The sequence below is a fragment of the Pelobates fuscus genome, chromosome 3, assembly GCF_036172605.1.
Source record: "Pelobates fuscus isolate aPelFus1 chromosome 3, aPelFus1.pri, whole genome shotgun sequence".
Lineage (NCBI taxonomy): Eukaryota > Metazoa > Chordata > Amphibia > Anura > Pelobatidae > Pelobates > Pelobates fuscus.
The window spans coordinates 328,036,967-328,060,855 of record NC_086319.1 but is presented as its reverse complement, the minus strand read 5'-3'; the positions used below and the strand labels follow the sequence as shown (position 1 = coordinate 328,060,855).

Below are 23,889 nucleotides of genomic sequence, written 5' to 3'. Positions count from 1 at the left end.
TTTTTTTTGGTCGATAAGATTCTGTAATTAGGCCTCTCATAATTGTCAGCACTGGGCCTACTGGGCTCTTAATCTGTCCCTGCCTATAACTAAGCTGCGCTTTGTGGATGAATACTTTGGATTGATATAGTTTGCTTACTGTTGGGGCTACAGCAGCTTATACACAATAGCTGCACTAGGTTAAACTAGTTTGCCTTTTTGTATTGTGCTATACCACACTCCTAGATCATATTGTTGGGAGTAACAAGAAGCAAGAAACTGCTACTTCTCATGAAGCCAATTATCTCATGGGCCATGATTCGTATCCAAAGCGATATATCTCACTGGAAAAGAAAATATCCTAGCAGACTTTCTAAGCAGATCCTTCATAGACCCGGGGAATGGAGTCTTCACAAGTAAATTTTCTTCTTGATAACAAAGAAGTGGGGAATTTCTCAGGCAGACCTTATGGCGACTTTCAGAAACACTCAGGTTCCCAGGTACTTTTCAAGATATTTAGATCACCAAGTCTTATCCCAGAGATGAGAATTATGCAAACCTTCATCTTCCCTTCCATTCCTCTGAAAACTATGAAGAACAGCAGTATCATTGGCAGTGACCTTAGTTTCCAATGTTACAAGGGCTGTGCTAAAAAGACCCTCTGATACATCCCCTCAGATGGAATTTGTTGATTCATGGCCCAGTGGTGCATCCAGAACCCCAGTCACGGAAACTTGCGGCATGGCTCTTGAAAATAGCAACCTTCTGAACTCAGATCTTCTGATGCAGTATCTAATACCCTTTTAAATTCTAGGAAAGTCGCTACCTTAATCTGTTATTACAAGACATGGGAAGTATTTAGATCTTGGGTAGCTCAGAAGCAAATAATTTTTTTGGAACCCACTGTAGCTGATATTCTAAATTTCTTACAAGACGGTTTGGACAAAGGACTAAATCTCAGCACCTTAAAGGTTTAGGTGTTACAAAATACATACAGATATGTTCATGCATTGTAATGACTTTATTTAAACAGAGAGGTCTTTTAGTGACTTAAAAAGTCACAATATCAATTTAACTGATTCTTAAAAAAGGAAAAACTAGATCATAAACCATGTTTTGATTTTATTTTTAATAGTTTTCAATATTTGTATAATAGTGCTTTTGGGTGTTAATTACCTTAATATACATTTTGCACACAAACACAGCCACAGCAGCTCTAGTTTTCTCATAGAAAGATGCACTTTCATCTACATTCCTATTTTTTGTCCAAATACCTGAAGCCTTTTTTATTGAGTTAGACCAGTTTGTTTGCTTTCTGACAACTGATGATTTTAACCTATTAAATAATAAGCTTAGGCCGAAAGTCATCTGGTCCTGCAGAAACTCCCATGGGCAGAATATGACAGAATTTAAAAGTTAGCTAATGAAATTTAAGCTCACCGAATGTAGGTGTTTTAAGGAACCACTGTGAATGCAGTCATTTTCCACTTTGAACTAGTCAGATCTGGAGATCCACATTCGGAAGTTCGGAACCTATGAATATGCCAGAAACACAGCAAAAATAACATATAACACAAGGAGGTACCAGAGTTACTTCTTCATCTGAGGCAATGGTATGAGATAAAAAAAAAAAAAAAAAAAAACTGCAGACACAATTGCATGATTAATGTTGTGTAATTAATATGTTTTCCATGTTTAGCTTCATTCGTGTGAGCTGTAACTGATTGCTTTTATTGCATTTTTAGTAAAACAGAGATGTTTTCTTATTCACTATATTGTGCATTGTGGAGAAATGCCAATGGAAATAAAATATTAGGGAGATATAACTGAACACAAAACCTATTTTTATTAACTGAAACCTGCAGTACATTATTATTATATTTCACATCTACTGGTGTAGTGAATACACATTACTGTATTTTTAGGTTGATATGTGATCTAGTTTTGTTATATAATAGTTTATTTTTTCTGTTGTCAAACTAATAGAATAAGGAGAGCTGCCATATTAAGAGTGGTTCACTTGCTGTGTGGATTGTTCTGTGATGTATAAACATTGAAATAACTTTATTGGCAAATAGTAATCGTGAGATGGCTTTACTGTATTTGAATATTGGTTGATAGCAGATAAAGTGCTGTGTCATGCAGCAGTATTTTCATTTTAAGTAAATTCAGAGATATTATTAGAATAAATGTAATCTGTCTTCAAAGAGCTACGTTCATGAGATTTTTAAAATAATTTGCATACCATGCCTTTGGCTCCTTAATACTTACTCTTGTGCTATTTTATCAACAAAAATGACTCGTGTTAAGAATACCAAAAGAGATTACATTTGTGGCATATAAAAATCCAAAATGTAATAAGTATAGAAATAATGGACTTGGTATTGGTAAATATTGGACAATGACAGACAACCATTAATTTATATAAGTTAAGTGGACATATATATTTAGGTTCTAAAACAACAGTCAATAGCCAGTATTAAACATTAAATTTCCCCACACATAAGATCTATCCCATCGATAATACACCCCTGGTAAACCAAAGAGAAACTCTGTAATAAATTACCACAAACAAGCAAGCGATGGTGTGTTAATTAAAAAAAGAAAAAACACCGTCAGTATGATTCACATAGAAAATAAAATTAGTTTATCAATCCGCATGCATGTCGATACACAGCACTTGTGTATATGTCACACCAATATGTATCCTTACAAATGCAGTGATAGTGTAAATCAGAAATATATATTTTTAAACATAACTTGAGGTCACGTTAACTTACTGAAAGTACAAGATATAAAAAAAAAATCCAGCATAGTATAATACCATTTATTACACAAACTTTAAAAACTTTTTTTTTATTATTCTTTATTTTGATTGTGCGTGTGTTAACAAACAGGCTTAATATGCCACGACAGCGGTAACAGGCATATAAAAACAGGCAAAGATATTCTCAGCATGACATTCGTAAAATCTGCACAGTTTTATAAATTGTAAGGACAGGCTAGGAACAGTAACATAGTAACATACGTCAGTAGGTAGGTTACACAATATTATCAATATTTGTCATCAATATTACTGACTATTTAGACAAGTAGGAATATGCATGGCCACTGAGTCGTATGCGGTGTGATCATTAAAGATAGGTAAACTTATGTGGAGAGTGCTGAGTGTGCAACATTAAAGGCAGGTATAATGACCTATACACAGCGTCATCTGAGTAATATGCTGTTGTACAAAATTTAGCAGGTTGATGATGCCGACATGTGTGACAAGTTGCCACTGGGACCGAGCATTAGGCTAGGAAAAGTGAGCGTTATAAGCGTTTGAGGTGGAAGGAAAAAAAAGGACAATATGTCAAAAACAATGCAAACAGTTTAGAAGCATCAGGGTCATAATACATATTAGTAAGTCAGACAAGGTAGACCACCCTGCTTTAATTTTCCCTTTTCACCCGATTCCAGAAGTCGGCAGACCCTCTGCATAGGACGGGGAGCAATAAAGGGTTTTCTGAGCTGTGATGTTTTCCTGTACCGTGACTGTGTGGTACCAGCTACTTTCTGCCTCAGGAGCAGGTCTCCAGACTTGACCCTTTGCGCACCACCTTGCTGAGTGGTAACCCTCCGAGGGTGCTAAGTTGGTACCTGCGGCTTTGAGTTATTCGTGGGAGATCCTCTCCATGCATATTGAGACCCATATAGATGGTGGTTGATGGCGGGGCTGCATCTTTTAAGTCAAGGTGCTCTCTTTGCCCCCCTCCCACTCTTATTCAAGGTCAGAGTTTTAACTTTATGGTTGTGCTCAGGCTTTGCTTTAGTTGGACCAGTGGGCTGTTGAGAGACGTCTGTGGCTGCTAGTGTCTGTGTCCGTTCAGCCAGTTTAGCCCATAATTGTGCCCAAAAGTGATCAAAGGCTGCTGATATGTGGTGGTTGTGGGGGGCCCAGAGTTCTGGTCTCCATGTGGCTCGATAGTTCCTGTTGCTGGCCCCAGTTATCTCTTTATTCCAGGCTGTATACAGGCGGATGCCCAGTGGGGACCGGGATAACCCCCACCGGTCCAAGGGGGGGTGGGAGGAGTCCGGTCGAGTCGCTTGGCATGTATAATTGTGGTGTGATGTTGTGTAAATAGGTCGGTTTCAGTTGTGTTGTGTTTGTGGAGTAATGTGTGGCTAGGGGCCTTAGAGAGTGAGAGAGAGTGTACAGGGATCATAGTGTTTATAGAGGTTGTGTGTGTTTAGGGAATGTAGTATGTGTTTGCTTAGTAGGAATCTAGTGTGTGCATAGGGGATCCAGAGTTTGTATGTCAGGAATGTAGTGTGGTAATGTAGTGTGTGTTTGACGGACCCAAAGCATGAATTAGAAATCTAGTGTGTGTTTGAGGGTGCAGTGTGTGATGGTGCTGTGTGTGTGTGAGGGTTTCTGTGTGTGAGGGTTGCTGTGTGTGTGGGTGATGTGTGTGTGGGTGCTGTGTGTGAGGGTGCTGTGTGTGAGTGTTGCTGTGTGTGTGTTGCTGTGTGTGAGGGGTGCTGTGTGTGAGGGGTGCTGTGTTTGAGGGTGCAGTGTGTGAGGGTGCAGTGTGTGTTTGAGGGTGCAGTGTGTGTGTGAGGGTTGCTGTTGGTGAGGGTTGCTGTTGGTGAGGAGTGCTGTGTGTGAGATAGGGCATCTGGCGGAGATAGGGATCTGGAATTACTTTAAAAAGATGCATATTGGATTATTATGCTGGACACTGTGTCACTGAGTAGCTTCAGGTTATTATTTTTACCTAAAAGATACATGACTTAATGCCTGGTTCATATTCTAAAGTGTGCTTAATGTTTGCTGACTGTGTGCTACTGTTTGCTTTACTCTGGTAATATATTAGTTTAGTTAACAGTTTAGGTGTTCTACCTCTATATGAGGCGTGTAGCACGTTACCTTGCTGCATGACAGTTGTTAGATATTTAGTGATAGTAGTGTTGTTGGGAAAGCCTGATATACAACATGATATGTTTTAATTATGTGTATAACCAGCTTTGGTAACATTTTGTGTTTTCACAATGTAACATTCTTACTATTTGCTACTTTTAGCTACGTGCTGCTTTGGTAACATTACTATAATGTTTTCACTGGTTCGCTGATCTAAGTGGTTTGCTGGTATGCACATCTTTGAATATCATGTTTGTTTCTTTTTACTTATATTACCTGAATGTGTTCCACTTGCACTTCATGTTAACCAGTGATGATTTCTATGGTGACGGGCTGGAGTACCAGTTTTATACTTGAGTATATTTGAATGAAATGTATATCTATTGTTGGTTGTCATGATGAAAGTCTTGGTTTGTGGACTAAAATTATTTGATAAAGCATTTAAAGCATTTAGGAGCAAGGCCAGTGAGTGCATTCCTGTGTGATACATTTTATATTACTTGACTGGAGTTGCACTGTGGCATTTAAACATACCACCTATGTTTGCTGGATTGTGGGTTGTGCATGTGTATGTTTATATATATATATGTATTTATATAAACAGAGGCTGGGTCTGTAGGCGGAGCCTGTAGTTCTGGGAAAGGTTACCCAACTTATAAATTCACAGGCCTCTCTGTGGGCTGATATTGCCGGGTTCAGTACAGAAGTATCTATTTCCGGTTTAAAGGTCATCAACACAAACTACCTAAACTCCAAACAAGCGGGTCTTGGCCTTGTGTAGACTATACAAGTATTCATTTTTATCTCACTTGAATAAAGTATTTAGTAATTATGTGGCTAGGTGTTGCAACTGACAGTCTAAATTTATGTCAGGCTCAAACTTGGGCCTATACATGTGGTTAGCATTTATGGTACTGTCCATCATCCATTTACTCATCCAGCCACCCACCCATCCATCCACCCACCTACCAATCCTGCCATCCATCCTTCCATCTGTGGTACCATGTTACTCAAATGTCTCATCATTATCTTTAATTAACAGTCCTGCCATTACAGGCCTCTTATGGATAAAGTTACATAGTTACGTAGGCTGAAAAGAGACATGTGTCCATCAAGTTCAGCCTTCCTCACATTTGATTTTTGCTGTTTTTTGTTGAGGTTGGGGGCTGGAGTTTACTAGAGGGGGGGCTGGAGTTTAGCAGAGGGGGGCTGCCCTTACGTGACCACCTAACTACTCATGAATTGCAATGAGCTCTCTCAGCTTTCTACTCATATACCTTAGCACGTGGCCCTTAATAGGCCTTTACTACATAAGCTTCATATGCCCATTGGTGTACTTACCACTTTGACCTAATTTTGGCCTTCCTGCCACTCAGGCGATTATATATTGCCCTATTATACTATGTAAGTACACTACTCAGTGTAAAAAAAAAAATACAAATAATGAATATAAAAAAAATACAGATTGAATACCATATTGACAAGATCGAACACCAGAGCATCACTACTGTCCATACAAAATTCACAGTTAATTTCACAACCTCTAGAACCTTGGTATCATTAACCTACTCTATTCATGCCCTAATCCGTACATCTCATACAGTCTATCATATAAATAATAATAATAATCCACCTGGCAGCTCAAGACTTACATTTGGCACTATCTGCCTTCCATGGCAATAGCTCTACATGTGGCCTCCACTAGGCCTTCACACCATACGTTACATAAAGCCCTCCACCAGTGGCGGCTCTAGACTTTATGAGGCCTTAGGCGAAACTCAAACATGAGGCCCCCCACTAACACTCATAGTAAAAAAAACATATAGGGGTTGAATTGTGTGTATAATGAGCTGTAGTTATAATGTATGACAGGTTTGCAGTGCTGGATACAGAGAGCTAGTCTCTGTATTCACTGTTGGGGTGAGTGTGGCACGGTTGAAGGAGAAAGGGTGACAGGGCGAGGGGAGGTGAGAGTGACAGGATGAGGGAGGGTTATGTGACAGGGTGAGTGTGGCATGTCTAGGCAGGATGAGTGACAGGATAGGAGAAGTTAATGTGATAGGGTGAAGAGGGGATGAGTTTGACAGGGTTATGGGTTACGTGTTGCACGGCTGGAGGAGGGAGTGTGACAAGGCAAAGGGAAAGTGAGCCGGACAGGATTACGTGACAGGGTGAGTGTGGCATGGTTGGGCCCACGAGAAAAGGGTTAATGTGAAAAAGGATGAGTGTGACAGGGTTGGGGGTGAGTGTGACAGTATGAGAGAAGATGAGTGTGATAGGATTAGGGGGATTAATGTGATAGGGTGAGTGTAGAAGAGCGAGGGCCGGTAATTGTAGAATGGATGGAGGGGGTGAAAGCAACAAGATTAGGAGAGGTTAATGTGAGCGAAGCTGGGTGAAGGGGGCATGACAGCATGTGGGGGGTGACAGTGTGTGGGGTGGCTGTATGTGTGTGGAATTGTGACGGTGGGTAGGTGAGAGTGTGGGATGCAGTGTTGGAAAGGGTGACAGTGTGTGCAGGGGCAGTGTGTGGGAGGGGTGACTGTATGTATTGGTGACAGTGTTGGGGGCTGACAATATGGGGTGCAAGTGTGTGAAAGGGTAACAGGGTGAGAGAGCAGTCTGGAGGAATGTGACAGTTTTGGGGGCAGGGTGTGAGTGGGTGACAGTGAGGAAGAAGATGACAGTGTGGGGTAGCAGTGTGGAGGATGGTGAAAGTGTGGGGAGCAGTGTGTGATAGTGTGTGGGACACAGGGTGTGTTACAGTTTGGGAGGGCAAGGTGTGTGGGACACAGTTTAGTGAGGGCAGGGTGTGTGACAGCATGAGGGGGCAGTGTGTATGACAGTGTAGGGGGGCAGGGTGTGTGACCATGTGGGTGGCAGAGTGTGTGGGAAACAGTGTGGGAGAGCAGGGTGTGTGACAGTGGAGGGCATTTTGTGTGAGAAATTGTGTGGGGGCAGAGTGTGTGGCGGACAGTGTGGGGGGCAGGGTATGTGGTGGTCACTGTGGGGGGCAGGGTATGTGGTGGTCACTGTGGGGGGCAGGGTATGTGGTGGTCACTGTGGGGGACAGGGTATGTGGTGGTCACTGTGGGGGACAGGGTATGTGGTGGTCACTGTGGGGGACAGGGTATGTGGTGGTCACTGTGGGGGACAGGGTATGTGGTGGTCACTGTGGGGGACAGGGTATGTGGTGGTCAGTGTGGGGGACAGTGTCTGTGGTGGTCAGTGTGGGGGGCAGTGTATGTGGTGGTCAGTGTGGGGGACAGTGTCTGTGGTGGTTAGTGTGGGGGACAGTGTCTGTGGTGGGCAGAGTATGTGGATGGCGGGGCAGTGTATGTTGGGGCAGGGCACGTTTGAGACAGGGTATGTGGGGGGCAGGGCAGAGTGGGTGAGAGGGCAGTGTGCGTGGGAGGGCAGTGTTGGGGCAGGGCAGTGTATGTGGGTGGGCAGTGGGGGTGGGAGGGCAGTGTTGGGGTAGTGTGGGTGGGAGGGCAGTGAGGGTGGGAGGGCAGTGTATGTAGGTGGACAGTTTTGGGGCAGTGTTGAGACAGTGAGGCTGGGTGGGCAGTGAGGGTGGGTGGGCAGTTTTGGGGCAGTGAGGGTGGATGGGCAGTGTTGGGACAGTGAGGCTGGGTGGGCAGTGCTGGGGCAGTGAGGCTGGGTGGGCAGTGAGGCTGGGTGGGCAGTGCTGGGGCAGTGAGGCTGGGTGGGCAGTGAGGGTGGGTGGGCAGTGCTGGGGCAGTGAGGCTGGGTGGGTGGGCAGTGCTGGGGCAGTGAGGCTGGGTGGGCAGTGAGGCTGGGTGGGCAGTGCTGGGGCAGTGAGGCTGGGTGGGCAGTGCTGGGGCAGTGAGGCTGGGTGGGCAGTGAGGCTGGGTGGGCAGTGCTGGGGCAGTGAGGCTGGGTGGGCAGTGAGGCTGGGTGGGCAGTGCTGGGGCAGTGAGGGTGGGTGGGCAGTGCTGGGGCAGTGAGGCTGGGTGGGCAGTGCTGGGGCAGTGAGGCTGGGTGGGCAGTGAGGCTGGGTGGGCAGTGCTGGGGCAGTGAGGCTGGGTGGGCAGTGTTGGGGCAGTGAGGCTGGGTGGGCAGTGTTGGGGCAGTGAGGCTGGGTGGGCAGTGCTGGGGCAGTGAGGCTGGGTGGGCAGTGTTGGGGCAGTGAGGCTGGGTGGGCAGTGTTGGGAAGAGTGTGTGTGGAGGCTGTGACAAGCCTCCACACACTAAAATACCTTGTTTTATAATTAAATTCCCTGGTGGTCCGGTGGCAGCAGTCCCTGGTGGTCCGGTGGGATGACTGTTCTGTCTGCAGCTCCGCGAGAGCTGCAGACCTCGTTCTCGCGAGAGCCTGTCAGAGCGTTGCCGTGGTAACCCGCGGCAACGCTCTGTGTGCTCGCGAGAACCACATTATGTGATCTGCAGCTCTGCACTCGGCGGAGCTGCAGATCAGAGGCTGGCTCTCCCTGTGGGCAGACCATGTGGAGGGGCCACCCGGCGGCATACTGGGCAAGCCGCCGGGCCCCCTCTCACTGTCGGATCCTCGGTCTCGGTCATGGACCGAGGACCCGGCAGTTCCGTCTGCCCTAAGGTGATTTAGGCGGCCGCGAGGCCCCAGCAAGCGCGAGGCCTTAGGCGGCCGCCTAAATCGCCTAATTAGAGAGCCGCCTCTGCCCTCCACGGTCAATCAACTATTACACAATTTTGTCCCCTAATTCGGGCAATTACATACAACATCTTTACAAGGGTCTATGACAACCCTATCATACTATGCTTGACTATTCCTCTCAACCGTGTTAGGCCCACGTGATTCTTTCCTATGTGATCCTCTCTCTCAACTCCCAAGAACCTAGAACCCCTCATTACACATTTAACCATATTCAGGCCTCCTCGACCTGTTGCGGTTTTACCTAAGCCTCGTATAATCCACAACTCCTTTCACAGGCACTCAATCTCTTACTTGTGACCAAGAGGCCAACTTTCCGGCCACTTTGTTTGGTGGCCTCCATCCCTTGGCCAATTCATAGCTAAAGCCTCTCACAGCCACTTGGAATTAAGCCACCTTCCCCTCGTTTAGCTAATTTCTTTGCCATTCGACACTATGTAAGCCACCTGTTTATGCAGGGTTATACTATCACCAGCATGGCCGTCACATTTACTCTTCTTCTTAGTATGTATCACACCTCGGGAAAAACAATCACGTCAAACTGGAGAAGTTAGGATCTCCTAACTCAGGAGTTCCTAACCCTCCCACAGAGCATCGTACTTTAAACCCCTTAATTCCATCCTCTCAAAGTAAAATCACCAGTTACAATCCAACACATGCACCCTCTTCTCACAGTATTACACCAGCACATTTAGTATGCTTGTTACACATTCTATGACTATTGAACAATTTTAAGGCCAAAACCTTTTCCCCTCTTTTTACAGGTCTACCCAAACTTTGGTTTTGGCACACCACAACCGACTAACACCACCACTACTATAACTTGGCTTATTGTCCCTGACCACAAATAGGAAGGCCCAGCCTACAGTTGTGGGAAGGGTTATCCAGCCTATAAATACATAGGTCTCCCCTTCCTCTGGGCCGATACTGTCTGCTTCAGTCCACCCACAGCTCCCTTTATCAAGCTATTCAATTTTGGTGGACCCTCTTTTTACAGGCCTACCCAAACGTTAGTTTTGGCACACCACAGCAGATTTACACCATTCCCACACCACTCAGCTTATTGTCCCTGACCACAGATATATAGAATGTTTTTATTTATTTTTTAATTCAAAATGATCAATATTTTGGCCAACTATTCTATCTCACAAGACTGTGTCTGATAGATATAATACAAAGTGTTTGTATAATAGGGTTATTTCGTCCCAGAGATAATGCATGTAATCTCTCACTAAAAATATCTCAATAAAAATAGCACCATCTTCCATTCCAATGCCACTCCTGAAATACAAAAATATTACTTACCACCTTAGTGCACCTATTTAATGCAATGAGACACGCCCCTATCCTGAGCTAGAGTCAGAGAATCAGATAACATAAAGGAGCAAACACTTTTTGTCAAGCAGTCCATCCATGGTAACATAATGTGCACTTGTTGTTTCTCCTGAAGTCCACTCCTGCACTTTTTACATTTCTGTCCAGTTCTTTTGTAGCAGTAGTTCTTCTTCCATTCTCTAGAATGTTCATCTTGATGGGTCCACCAATCTCCTTGCCCTAATCGATATGCTCCCAATAAAAATATACAGAAATATAAAGCATCTGCCTAATTGTGATGAGAACAATGTTGGCTTAGTTGTTTTTTGAATGATACTTGCAGTGCCCCTGATACTGGCTTTCTCTGTTAGAGAGGACAATAGCCTGTTAAACAGCTGCCTCTAAGTGGTCTGTTTTAATGTTTCAATTAACACGATTGCAAAACAGTTAAATGGGTTTGTCAGGCTACATTCCTTTTAATGAATTATTATATTTTTTCCTTTTAAGGACAATATACCGTGGATAGAAAATACATTTCATAAAAGGGATTGTGTGCATATCATACCAAAGTCAAGAGAACCCCACAGGTAAGTAAATGTTTTTTCATTTTAATAGTGTTATGTTAAACACATATCTCTATTGCATTCCATGGACATATCCAGGTCTCTTTATCTCTGCTGCCTTGCTCAATGTGGACTCTTTCATTTGAGAGTGGTAGAAACTTAAAATAAATAAAAACATATGGCTCCAGCCAATACTCAGGAAACCAACCCGGGACATGTCCCTCTGATATCAGAACAGTTGGGAGTTCACATGAATTCTAAATTTAATTCTGATTCATGATCTTTTGTGTGGTGATAGAAAGGATCCTCCTTCACCCAATCTCGCTAAATCCGGGAATTGCAGTTTTCCTTATTTTTTCGGCACTTATCTAGCACAGATAGTTCGATTTCACTTCATTCTAGTGCCAAGGTTCCCTTGAAGGCACAGGTTAGGGACACTTTTGTTCGTGCTGATAAGTGCTGTACCTCCCAGGCGGCATTAATCAATATTGAGCTTCAGCTAGACATGTTGACTACCATAGGAACAGTTCTATTGCCATTAGGAGGTACACGCTGAACAGACCACTTATCAGTGTTGAACTACTTCAGCACCACTGAATTGAGACAGTTAGTTCTGGCTTAATAGCCCAGCTGCCCTCGAAGGTACAGTTCAGCTATATGTTCAGTGGGTGCTGAAATTTCATTTTGAAGTTGGAGGAGACAAACACTCTAATTGTCTCTTCCAGCAGCAGCAAGATTCGCAATAATCTTTTTTCGTCCGGTTTACGCTCTATCCTGTTATTTTCCTTTTCTTACCTATGTATATGTTTACATAGTTTCTGCATGCTGGACCACATAGTTAGCTGTGACATTACGACAGGGCCTTGGATCCTGCAGAACTATGCAAACATATGATCGCCTGTGAAAATAGGGTGGAGGATATGGACCACAGGTTAGACCAATTTGCCCAGGCATTTCAGACCTTGCTCCAGAGGACTGCCTATTTAGAGGTCCCTCCTGTACCACCTGTGATTCCGCCACCTGTACCACATAAACCACCGTCCATAACCCTGTCACCTCCCCCTCGTTATGGAGGTGATTCTAAAGAATTCAGAGGTTTTTTAAACCAAATTGAATACCACTTTGAGGCCTCCCCAGGTTCATTCCGAACAGATAGATCAAAAATAGGCTATCTGATGAACCAATTAACCGGAAAAGCCTTAACCTGGGCTAACCCCTTATGGGAAAGTGGTGACGCAGTAGCCCGTGATTACAGTGCCTTTCTCACAGCTTTTAAGGCTACGTTTGAACCTAAAGGCAGGGAGAAGAACGCTGCCAAAGCCCTTATGAGAATAAAGCAAGGCAGTCGTTCTGTAGCCGATTATGCCATAGAGTTCAGGACATTGGCGTCTGAGGTTGATTGGACTAATAGTGGTTTGGTGACTGCTTTCTCTGAAGGTCTAGCTGAGAGTATACAAGATGAGACCGCAGCTAGAGACCTTCCGGTTAATCTTAATGAGTTTATTGCCTACATGATAGACATTGATAACCGGCTCAGAGAGAGAGAGAAAAACAAACAACGTAACAGACGTTCTAATTTGTCTATAGCCCCTCGTTTCTCTAACCCAGTGGTGAGTATCCAAGCGCCTCTTCCAGAACCTGAACCCATGCAATTGGGTAGCACTAAACTCACTGAGGCAGAGAGACAACACAGACGTAACGAGGGGTTATGTATGTATTGTGGCAAGAAGGGACATCTAAGATCGTCATGCCCGGTTCGGCCGGAAAACTTGCACACCTAAGGCACGTACGGGGACCGACCTTAGGTGTGATGTATATGTCCCCTAAATTGACTAAGAACCGTTTCCTTGTCAAAGTTACCTTGTCTTTTAAGAAGACTACTATCCAGTGTGAGGCTATGATTGACTCTGGGGCAGCGGAGAATTTCCTAGACAAAGAGTTCTCTGCTAAACATCTCCTGCCCTTAAGACAAAAAGAGAAACCTATAGCAGTCGAGGCCATTGATGGAAGGCCTCTTTCCCAGCCTTTCATCACACACGAAACTCTGCCAATCACTGTCTCAGTGGGTATTCTCCACTCTGAAGAAATGACCTTTCAAATCATATCTTCCCCTACATGTCCGATAATACTAGGTTTCCCTTGGCTCCTGAAACACAATCCACGTTTGGATTGGATTGAAGGAGAGATTGTGAGTTGGGGTGAGAGATGCAAAGGTGTGTGCTTGAAGCAAATCCCACAACCTATTGGCACCATTAATGTTCCTATTACACCTCCCTTGACCACACAAATACCGCCGCAGTATATGGATTTAAAAGAGGTATTTAACAAGGTCCAGTCAGAAGGGTTACCTCCTCATAGACCTTATGACTGTACTATAAATTTATTACCAGGGACTATGCCTCCCAAGGGAGGAGTTTACACCTTGTCCCCCCAAGAAAATCTTTGTTTGGAAGAATACATAAAGGATGCTCTCAGAAAGGGTCATATCCGTAGATCCTCCTCACCAGCCGGGGCTGGGTTCTTCTTTGTCTCTAAAAAAGAAGGAGACCTACGCCCCTGTATCGATTATAGGGGTTTGAATAGGATTACCATAAAAGATGCCTACCCTATTCCCCTTATATCGGAGCTGTTTGACAGATTGAAAGGAGCTCGAGTCTTTACCAAGCTCGATCTCCAAAGTGCATACAATCTAGTCAGAATTAAGGACGGTCACGAATGGATGACCGCATTTAACACCAGAATGGGACATTACGAATACCTGGTTATGCCGTTTGGATTATGTAACGCTCCAGCGGTATTCCAGGATTTTATTAACGATGTCCTAAGAGAGTACCTTCACATGTTCGTTCTAGTGTATCTGGACGACATACTCATCTATTCCCCAGACCTAGAGACACATCACGAACATGTGAGAATTGTACTCAAAACCCTGTTACAGAACGGTCTTTACTGTAAACTGGAGAAATGCCAGTTTGACCAAACGGAGATAAAATTCCTTGGATGCGTTATATCTCCGTCTGGTTTCCAGATGGATCCCCGCAAACTGGAGGCAGTCTTACAGTGGCCATTGCCCAAGGGCCTTAAAGCTACTCAACGCTTTATAGGGTTTGCGAATTACTACCGCAAATTCATAAAGGGATTTTCCTCCGTGATTTCCCCTATAACCAGTTTAACAAAAAAAGGAGCAAATTGTATATCTTGGCCCAAAGAAGCAAGAGGGGCATTTGAACGGTTAAAATCTTTATTTTCCTCAGCACCTGTCCTGACCCATCCTGATCCAACCAAACCATTTATCCTAGAGGTAGATGCGTCAGAGACAGGAGTTGGAGCCATTCTGTCTCAGAGAGAAAGTCCTGATACGCCTTTACATCCCTGTGGATTTTACTCTCGCAAACTCACACCTGCCGAGAAGAATTATGACATAGGGAATAGGGAACTTTTGGCCATTGTACTTGCCCTTAAAGAATGGAGGCATCTCTTGGAAGGTTCCAAAGAGCCACTTCTGATCTTTACTGATCATTAGAATTTGGCTTATATTGGGGACGCTAAGAGACTATCCTCTCGTCAGGCTAGATGGTCATTGTTCCTCTCCCGATTCAATTTCGTAATTACGTATAGGCCTGGTACTAAAAACACCAAGGCAGATGCACTTTCTAGGCAGTTTGAGACAGAGGAAGTTCCGGAACAAGAGGTATATCCTATTATACCTCCTGAATGCCTCATTGCCACTACAGTTTCCGAAGTGTCTTCTCCACTCCTCGGTGCCATAATAGCAGATCAAACTCAGGCACCTGTGGGAAAGCCTCCGGACAAACTGTATGTGTCACCTCAGTTCCGAAAGAAGGTACTAGATATGTTCCATGACAACCTCACAGCGGGCCATCCTGGAGTCCATAAAACTCTCTCTGCCATCTCCAGGAGGTTTTGGTGGCCTGCTCTTAGGAACGATATCAAAAATTACGTTGGGGCATGTCAAATATGTGCCGTTTCTAAAGTACCTCCTAGATCGCCTCCTGGACTGCTACAACCACTGCCCATACCTAGTGCTCCATGGACCCACTTAGCCATGGATTTTATTGTGGATCTACCCAGTTCAAACGGGTTTAATACAGTCCTTATGGTTATCGATAGATTCACAAAGATGGCACATTTTGTCCCACTTAAAAAATTACCATCTGCTCAGGATCTAGTTCAAATATTCTTGAGAGAAATCTTTCGGTTGCACGGTGTACCCAAAAGCATAGTTTCTGACAGAGGCACCCAGTTTGTTTCTAGGTTCTGGCGTTCCTTCTGTAAACAATTGGGCATCGAACTCTCCTTTTCATCAGCGTATCACCCTCAAACAAATGGAGCAGCAGAGAGGGCGAATCAGTCTTTAGAAGCCTATTTACGTTGCTTTATAAATGCCAATCAGTCTAACTGGTATGAACTCTTACCCATGGCTGAGTTCGCCAGGAACAACGCCACTCATGAATCTTCTAATCATAGTCCATTCTTTGTAAATCAGGGTTATCACCCTGCGGTTTTTCCTTCTGAATTCTCAGACACGGAAATTCCTGCTTTGAACACCCGTTTAGAATCGATTCATGATACCTGGGATTCCGTCCATTCAGCTCTGCAAAAAGCCTCATTACGAGCAAAGGTCCAAGCTGACAAAAAACGGGGCGCTAATCCGGGTGACAGGGTGTGGCTCTCCACAAAACATATCAAGCTCAAGGTCCCGTCCATGAAATTTGCCCCTCGATACATAGGTCCCTTTCGAGTTACCCAACGTATTAATCCAGTGACCTATTCTTTGGCACTACCGGCTCATATGAGAATTGCGAATACTTTCCATGTGTCTCTGCTCAAGCCCCTTACTTGCAATCGCTACACCAAATTATCCACTCCTCCTCCCCCCTTGGTAGTGGGTGATCAAGAAGAATATGAAGTCCGTTCTATCATGGACTCCAAGTTATCCAGAGGTGTCTTGTCCTATCTCGTTGACTGGAAGGGTTATGGCCCGAGGAACGTTGTTGGGTTCCTGCTGACCGGGTCCATGCGCCCCGTCTTATCCGGTCATTTCACAACCGCTTTCCTCTTAAGCCGGGTCCTTCCCGCCCGGTGCGCGGTCTTCGAGTGGGGGGTACTGTTGCGGTCACCGGCCCGCCGAGCCTCACGGCCGTGCCCGACCGGCACGACCGTACCGACTACACGAGCTTACCTGCTCGTCGGCGAGCCGGGAACCGCGCACTCACTTCTTCCGGGCATCACGCCCGAATATATGGCGCCGATCACGTGGTCGCGTCTATGGATAGCCCCGCCCCCGAGAGTTATACCAACGTGTGCGTGACGTCACGACGTCAACGCACACGCACGTTTTGGGGTCAGAGGTCGCCCTCTGACCTATCATAGCCTAGAGAGGGGTATTTAAGCCCCTAGCTTTTCCCAGAACTTTGCCCTGTCGTGGTTTCAGTTTCCTGATTTCCTGAGAGTGCTATTTCCGTGATTCTGATTTCCTGGTATCCTGATCCTTGGCGTTTCCCTGGTTATTCTGATCTCTGGTTTCCCTGACTTGGCTTGTTTTATCGGTATTGAGTATTTTCTGGCTTCCTTGACCTCGGCTTTCCCTTTGACCATTCTCTGTCTCTAGCGCATTAGTCCGGCCATTCTAAGGTCCGGTTTACGCTCTATCCTGTTATTTTCCTTTTCTTACCTATGTATATGTTTACATAGTTTCTGCGTCCTGGACCCCATAGTTAGCCGTGACAGACTGTTCCTCCTACATAGGGTCACTTGGCAGATATGGATTGACACCGGTCCTCAGAGAGCCTGATACACACTGACACAGAGCAGAATAGGGACTGTTCCCCCTACATAGGGTCACTTGGCAGATATGGATTGACACCTGTCCTCAGAGACCCTGATACACACTGACACAGAGCAGAATAGGGACTGTTCCCCCTACATAGGGTCACTTGGCAGATATGGATTGACACGTGTCCTCAGGGACCCTGATACACACTGACACAGAGCAGAATAGGGACTGTTCCCCCTACATAGGGTCACTTGGCAGATATGGATTGACACCTGTCCTCGGAGACCCTGATACACACTGACACAGAGCAGAATAGGGACTGTTCCCCCTACATAGGGTCACTTGGCAGATATGGATTGACACCTGTCCTCAGGGACCCTGATACACACTGACACAGAGCAGAATAGGGACTGTTCCCCCTACATAGGGTCACTTGGAAGATATGGATTGACACCTGTCCTCAGAGACCCTGATACACACTGACACAGAGCAGAATAGGGACTGTTCCCCCTACATAGGGTCACTTGGCAGATATGGATTGACACCTGTCCTCAGAGACCCTGATACACACTGACACAGAGCAGAATAGGGACTGTTCCCCCTACATAGGGTCACTTGGCAGATATGGATTGACACCTGTCCTCAGGGACCCTGATACACACTGACACAGAGCAGAATAGGGACTGTTCCCCCTACATAGGGTCACTTGGCAGATATGGATTGACACCGGTCCTCAGGGACCCTGATACACACTGACACAGAGCAGAATAGGGACTGTTCCTCCTACATAGGGTCACTTGGCAGATATGGATTGACACCTGTCCTCAGGGACCCTGATACACACTGACACAGAGCAGAATAGGGACTGTTCCCCCTACATAGGTTCACTTGGCAGATATGGATTGACACCTGTCCTCAGGGACCCTGATACACACTGACACAGAGCAGAATAGGGACTGTTCCCCCTACATAGGGTCACTTGGCAGATATGGATTGACACCTGTCCTCAGGGACCCTGATACACACTGACACAGAGCAGAATAGGGACTGTTCCCCCTACATAGGGTCACTTGGCAGATATGGATTGACACCTGTCCTCAGGGACCCTGATACACACTGACACAGAGCAGAATAGGGACTGTTCCCCCTACATAGGGTCACTTGGAAGATATGGATTGACACCTGTCCTCAGAGACCCTGATACACACTGACACAGAGCAGAATAGGGACTGTTCCCCCTACATAGGGTCACTTGGCAGATATGGATTGACACCTGTCCTCAGAGACCCTGATACACACTGACACAGAGCAGAATAGGGACTGTTCCCCCTACATAGGGTCACTTGGCAGATATGGATTGACACCTGTCCTCAGGGACCCTGATACACACTGACACAGAGCAGAATAGGGACTGTTCCCCCTACATAGGGTCACTTGGCAGATATGGATTGACACCTGTCCTCAGGGACCCTGATACACACTGACACAGAGCAGAATAGGGACTGTTCCTCCTACATAGGGTCACCTGGCAGATATGGATTGACACCTGTCCTCAGGGACCCTGATACACACTGACACAGAGCAGAATAGGGACTGTTCCCCCTACATAGGGTCACTTGGCAGATATGGATTGACACCTGTCCTCAGGGACCCTGATACACACTGACACAGAGCAGAATAGGGACTGTTCCCCTTACATAGGGTCACTTGGCAGATATGGATTGACACCTGTCCTCAGGGACCCTGATACACACTGACACAGAGCAGAATAGGGACTGTTCCTCCTACATAGGGTCACTTGGCAGATATGGATTGACACCAGTCCTCAGAGACCCTGATACACACTGACACAGAGCATAATAGGGACTGTTCCCCCTACATAGGGTCACTTGGCAGATATGGATTGACACCTGTCCTCAGGGACCCTGATACACACTGACACAGAGCAGAATAGGGACTGTTCCTCCTACATAGGGTCACCTGGCAGATATGGATTGACACCTGTCCTCAGGGACCCTGATACACACTGACACAGAGCAGAATAGGGACTGTTCCCCCTACATAGGGTCACTTGGCAGATATGGATTGACACCTGTCCTCAGGGACCCTGATACACACTGACACAGAGCAGAATAGGGACTGTTCCCCCTACATAGGGTCACTTGGCAGATATGGATTGACACCTGTCCTCAGGGACCCTGATACACACTGACACAGAGCAGAATAGGGACTGTTCCTCCTACATAGGGTCACTTGGCAGATATGGATTGACACCGGTCCTCAGAGACCCTGATACACACTGACACAGAGCATAATAGGGACTGTTCCCCCTACATAGGGTCACTTGGCAGATATGGATTGACACCTGTCCTCAGAGACCCTGATACACACTGACACAGAGCAGAATAGGGACTGTTCCCCCTACATAGGGTCACTTGGCAGATATCGATTGACACGTGTCCTCAGGGACCCTGATACACACTGACACAGAGCAGAATAGGGACTGTTCCCCCTACATAGGGTCACTTGGCAGATATGGATTGACACCTGTCCTCAGAGACCCTGATACACACTGACACAGAGCAGAATAGGGACTGTTCCCCCTACATAGGGTCATTTGGCAGATATGGATTGACACCTATCCTAATGATCCCTGATACACACTGACACAGAGCAGAATAGGGACTGTTCCCCCTACATAGGGTCACTTGGCAGATATGGATTGACACCTGTCCTCAGAGACCCTGATACACACTGACACAGAGCAGAATAGGGACTGTTCCCCCTACATAGGGTCACTTGGCAGATATGGATTGACACCTGTCCTCAGGGACCCTGATACACACTGACACAGAGCAGAATAGGGACTGTTCCCCCTACATAGGGTCACTTGGCAGATATGGATTGACACCTATCCTAATGATCCCTGATACACACTGACACAGAGCAGAATAGGGATTGTTCCCCCTACATAGGGTCACTTGGAAGATATGGATTGACACCTGTCCTCAGAGACCCTGATACACACTGACACAGAGCAGAATACGGACTGTTCCCCCTACATAGGGTCACTTGGCAGATATGGATTGACACCTATCCTAATGATCCCTGATACACACTGACACAGAGCAGAATAGGAACTGTTCCCCCTACATAGGGTCACTTGGCAGATATGGATTGACACCTATCCTAATGATCCCTGATACACACTGACACAGAGCAGAATAGGGACTGTTCCCCCTACATAGGGTCACTTGGCAGATATGGATTGACACCTATCCTAATGATCCCTGATACACACTGACACAGAGCAGAATAGGGACTGTTCCCCCTACATAGGGTCACTTGGCAGATATGGATTGACACCTGTCCTCAGGGACCCTGATACACACTGACACAGAGCAGAATAATGACTGTTCCTCCTACATAGGGTCACTTGGCAGATATGGATTGACACCGGTCCTCAGAGACCCTGATACACACTGACACAGAGCATAATAGGGACTGTTCCCCCTACATAGGGTCACTTGGCAGATATGGATTGACACCTGTCCTCAGAGACCCTGATACACACTGACACAGAGCAGAATAGGGACTGTTCCCCCTACATAGGGTCACTTGGCAGATATGGATTGACACCTGTCCTCAGGGACCCTGATACACACTGACACAGAGCAGAATAGGGACTGTTCCCCCTACATAGGGTCACTTGGCAGATATGGATTGACACCTGTCCTCAGGGACCCTGATACACACTGACACAGAGCAGAATAGGGACTGTTCCCCCTACATAGGGTCACTTGGAAGATATGGATTGACACCTGTCCTCATAGACCCTGATACACACTGACACAGAGCAGAATACGGACTGTTCCCCCTACATAGGGTCACTTGGCAGAGATGGATTGACACCTATCCTAATGATCCCTGATACACACTGACACAGAGCAGAATAGGGACTGTTCCCCCTACATAGGGTCACTTGGCAGATATGGATTGACACCTATCCTAATGATCCCTGATACACACTGACACAGAGCAGAATAGGGACTGTTCCCCCTACATAGGGTCACTTGGCAGATATGGATTGACACCTGTCCTCAGGGACCCTGATACACACTGACACAGAGCAGAATAGGGACTGTTCCCCCTACATAGGGTCACTTGGCAGATATGGATTGACACCTGTCCTCAGAGACCCTGATACACACTGACACAGAGCAGAATAGGGACTGTTCCCCCTACATAGGGTCACTTGGCAAATATGGATTGACACCTGTCCTCAGACACCCTGATACACACTGACACAGAGCAGAATAGGGACTGTTCCCCCTACATAGGGTCACTTGGTAGATATGGATTGACACCTGTCCTCAGAGACCCTGATACACACTGACACAGAGCAGAACAGGGACTGTTCCCCCTACATAGGGTCACTTGGCAGATTTGGAGTGACACCTGTCCTCAGGGACCCTGATACACACTGACACAGAGCAGAATAGGGACTGTTCCTCCTACATAGTGTCACCATTTTTAGCCCAAGGCAGCTCATCTCATCAGGCCTTTTTTAGTCGAATGTATCGCCCACTGTCAGTCCCTTCGGGATCCATCCCTCATTCATCTTAATAAAGGTGAGGTAATCTAGACTTTTTTGACCTAGGCGACTTCTCTTCTCAGTGACAATACCTCCTGCTGCACTGAAGGTCCCTTCTGACAGGACAAGCGGGGCAGGCCAGAAGTTCTATCGCAAATTGGGATAGCTCAGGCCACAGGTCAAGCCTGCACACCCAGTAGTGAAGGGGTTCATCGCTCCTCAGAGTGTCGATATCTGCAGTTAAGGCGAGGTAGTCTGCTACCTGTCGGTCGAGTCGTTCTCTGAGGGTGGATCCCGAAGGGCTCTGGCGATGCGTAGGACTTAAAAAGCTCTGCATGTCCTCCTTTAACAACACGTCTTTAAAGCGTCCTGTCCTTGACGGCGTGGTCGTGGGAGGAGGAGGATTACTTTCACCTCTTCCCCTGTTAGATTCCCGTTGTGCTGTGACATCACCCTTATACGCCGTGTAAAGCATACTTTTTAATTTATTTTGCAAATGCTGCATCCTTTCCGACTTGTTGTAATTTGGTAACATTTCAGCCACTTTCTGCTGATACGGGGGTCTAGTAGCGTGGACACGCAGTACAGGTCATTCTCCTTCATCCTTTTTATACGAGGGTCCCTTAACAGGCACGACAGCATGAAAGACCCCATTTGCACAAGGTTGGATGCCGAGCTACTCATTTCCCGTTCCTCCTCCTCAGTGATCTCAATGAAGGTATGTTCTTCCCCCCAGCCACGTACAACACCACGGGCACCAGCAACCTGGGATGCCTGTTGTGGTTGGTCTACCTCCTCCTCCTCAAAGCCACATTCCTCCTCTGACTCCTCTTCCTCACAATCCTCTTCCAGCGTTGCCGCAGGTCCAGCAAGCGATGATGATAAGGCTGATTCTGGTGGTGATGGTGACCACAACTCTTCCTCTTCCTCTTCACGCTCATCTACGGCCTGATCCAGCACTCTTTGCAGGGCACGCTCCAGGAAGAAAACAAATGGTATGATGTCGCTGATGGTGCCTTCGGTGCGACTGACTAGGTTTGTCACCTCCTCAAAAGGACGCATGAGCCTACAGGCATTGCGCATGAGCGTCCAGTAAAGTGGCAAAAAAATTCCCAGCTCCCCAGAGGCTGTCCTAGCACACCGGTCATACAAATATTCATTAACGGCTTTTTCTTGTTGGAGCAGGCGGTCGAACATTAGGAGTGTTGAATTCCAACGTGTCGGGCTGTCGCAAATCAAGCGCCTCACTGGCATGTTGTTTCGCCGCTGGATATCTGCAAAGTGCGCCATGGCCGTGTAGGAATGCCTGAAATGGCCACACACCTTCCTGGCCTGCTTCAGGACGTCCTGTAAGCCTGTGTACTTATGCACAAAGCGTTGTACGATCAGATTACACACATGTGCCATGCACGGCACATGTGTCAACTTGCCCAACTTCAATGCCGCCAAAAAATTTGTTCCATTGTCACAAACCACTTTGCCGATATCCAGTTGCTGCGGAGTCAGCCACTTTTCCACCTGTGCGTTCAGGGTGGACAGGAGTGCTTGTCCGGTGTGACTCACTGCTTTCAAGCAAGTCAAACCCAAGACGGCGTGACACTGCCGTATCCGGGATGTGGAATAGTACCTGAGGAGCTCGGGGGGTGCCGTTGATGTGGAGCAAGACGCAGCAGCAGAAGAGGACTCAGCCGAGGAGGTTATGGAAGAGGATGGAGTAGGAGGAGTAGAGGAGGTGGCAGCAGGCCTGCCTGCAAGTTGTGGCGGTGTCACCAACTCCTCTGCAGAGCCACGCATTCCATGCTTGGCAGCCGTCATTAGGTTTACCCAATGCGCAGTGTAGGTGATATACCTGCCCTGACCATGCTTTGCAGACCAGGTATCAGTGGTCAGATGGACCCTTGCCCCAACACTGTGTGCCAGACATGCCATTACTTCCTTTTGCACAATCGAGTACAGGTTGGGGATTGCCTTTTGTGCATAGAAATTTCGTCCGGGTACCTTCCACTGCGGTATCCCAATAGCCATAAATTTTTTGAAAGCCTCAGACTTCACCAGCTTGTATGGTAAAAGCTGGCAGGCTAATAG

At 46.5% G+C, this 23,889-nt stretch overlaps 1 protein-coding gene across 1 annotated transcript in view; it reads left to right on the top strand.

Annotated features, from left to right (window-relative positions):
• The first annotated feature begins 380 nt into the window (after positions 1–380).
• LOC134601801 (transient receptor potential cation channel subfamily M member 7-like) overlaps positions 381–23,889 on the top strand; it is a 160,241-nt gene continuing 136,732 nt past the window's right edge. The window contains exons 1-2 of the mRNA XM_063446300.1: positions 381–479; positions 11,358–11,437. Coding sequence (XP_063302370.1) covers positions 381–479; positions 11,358–11,437 — 179 coding nt within the window. The remainder of the gene's footprint in view (positions 480–11,357; positions 11,438–23,889) is intronic.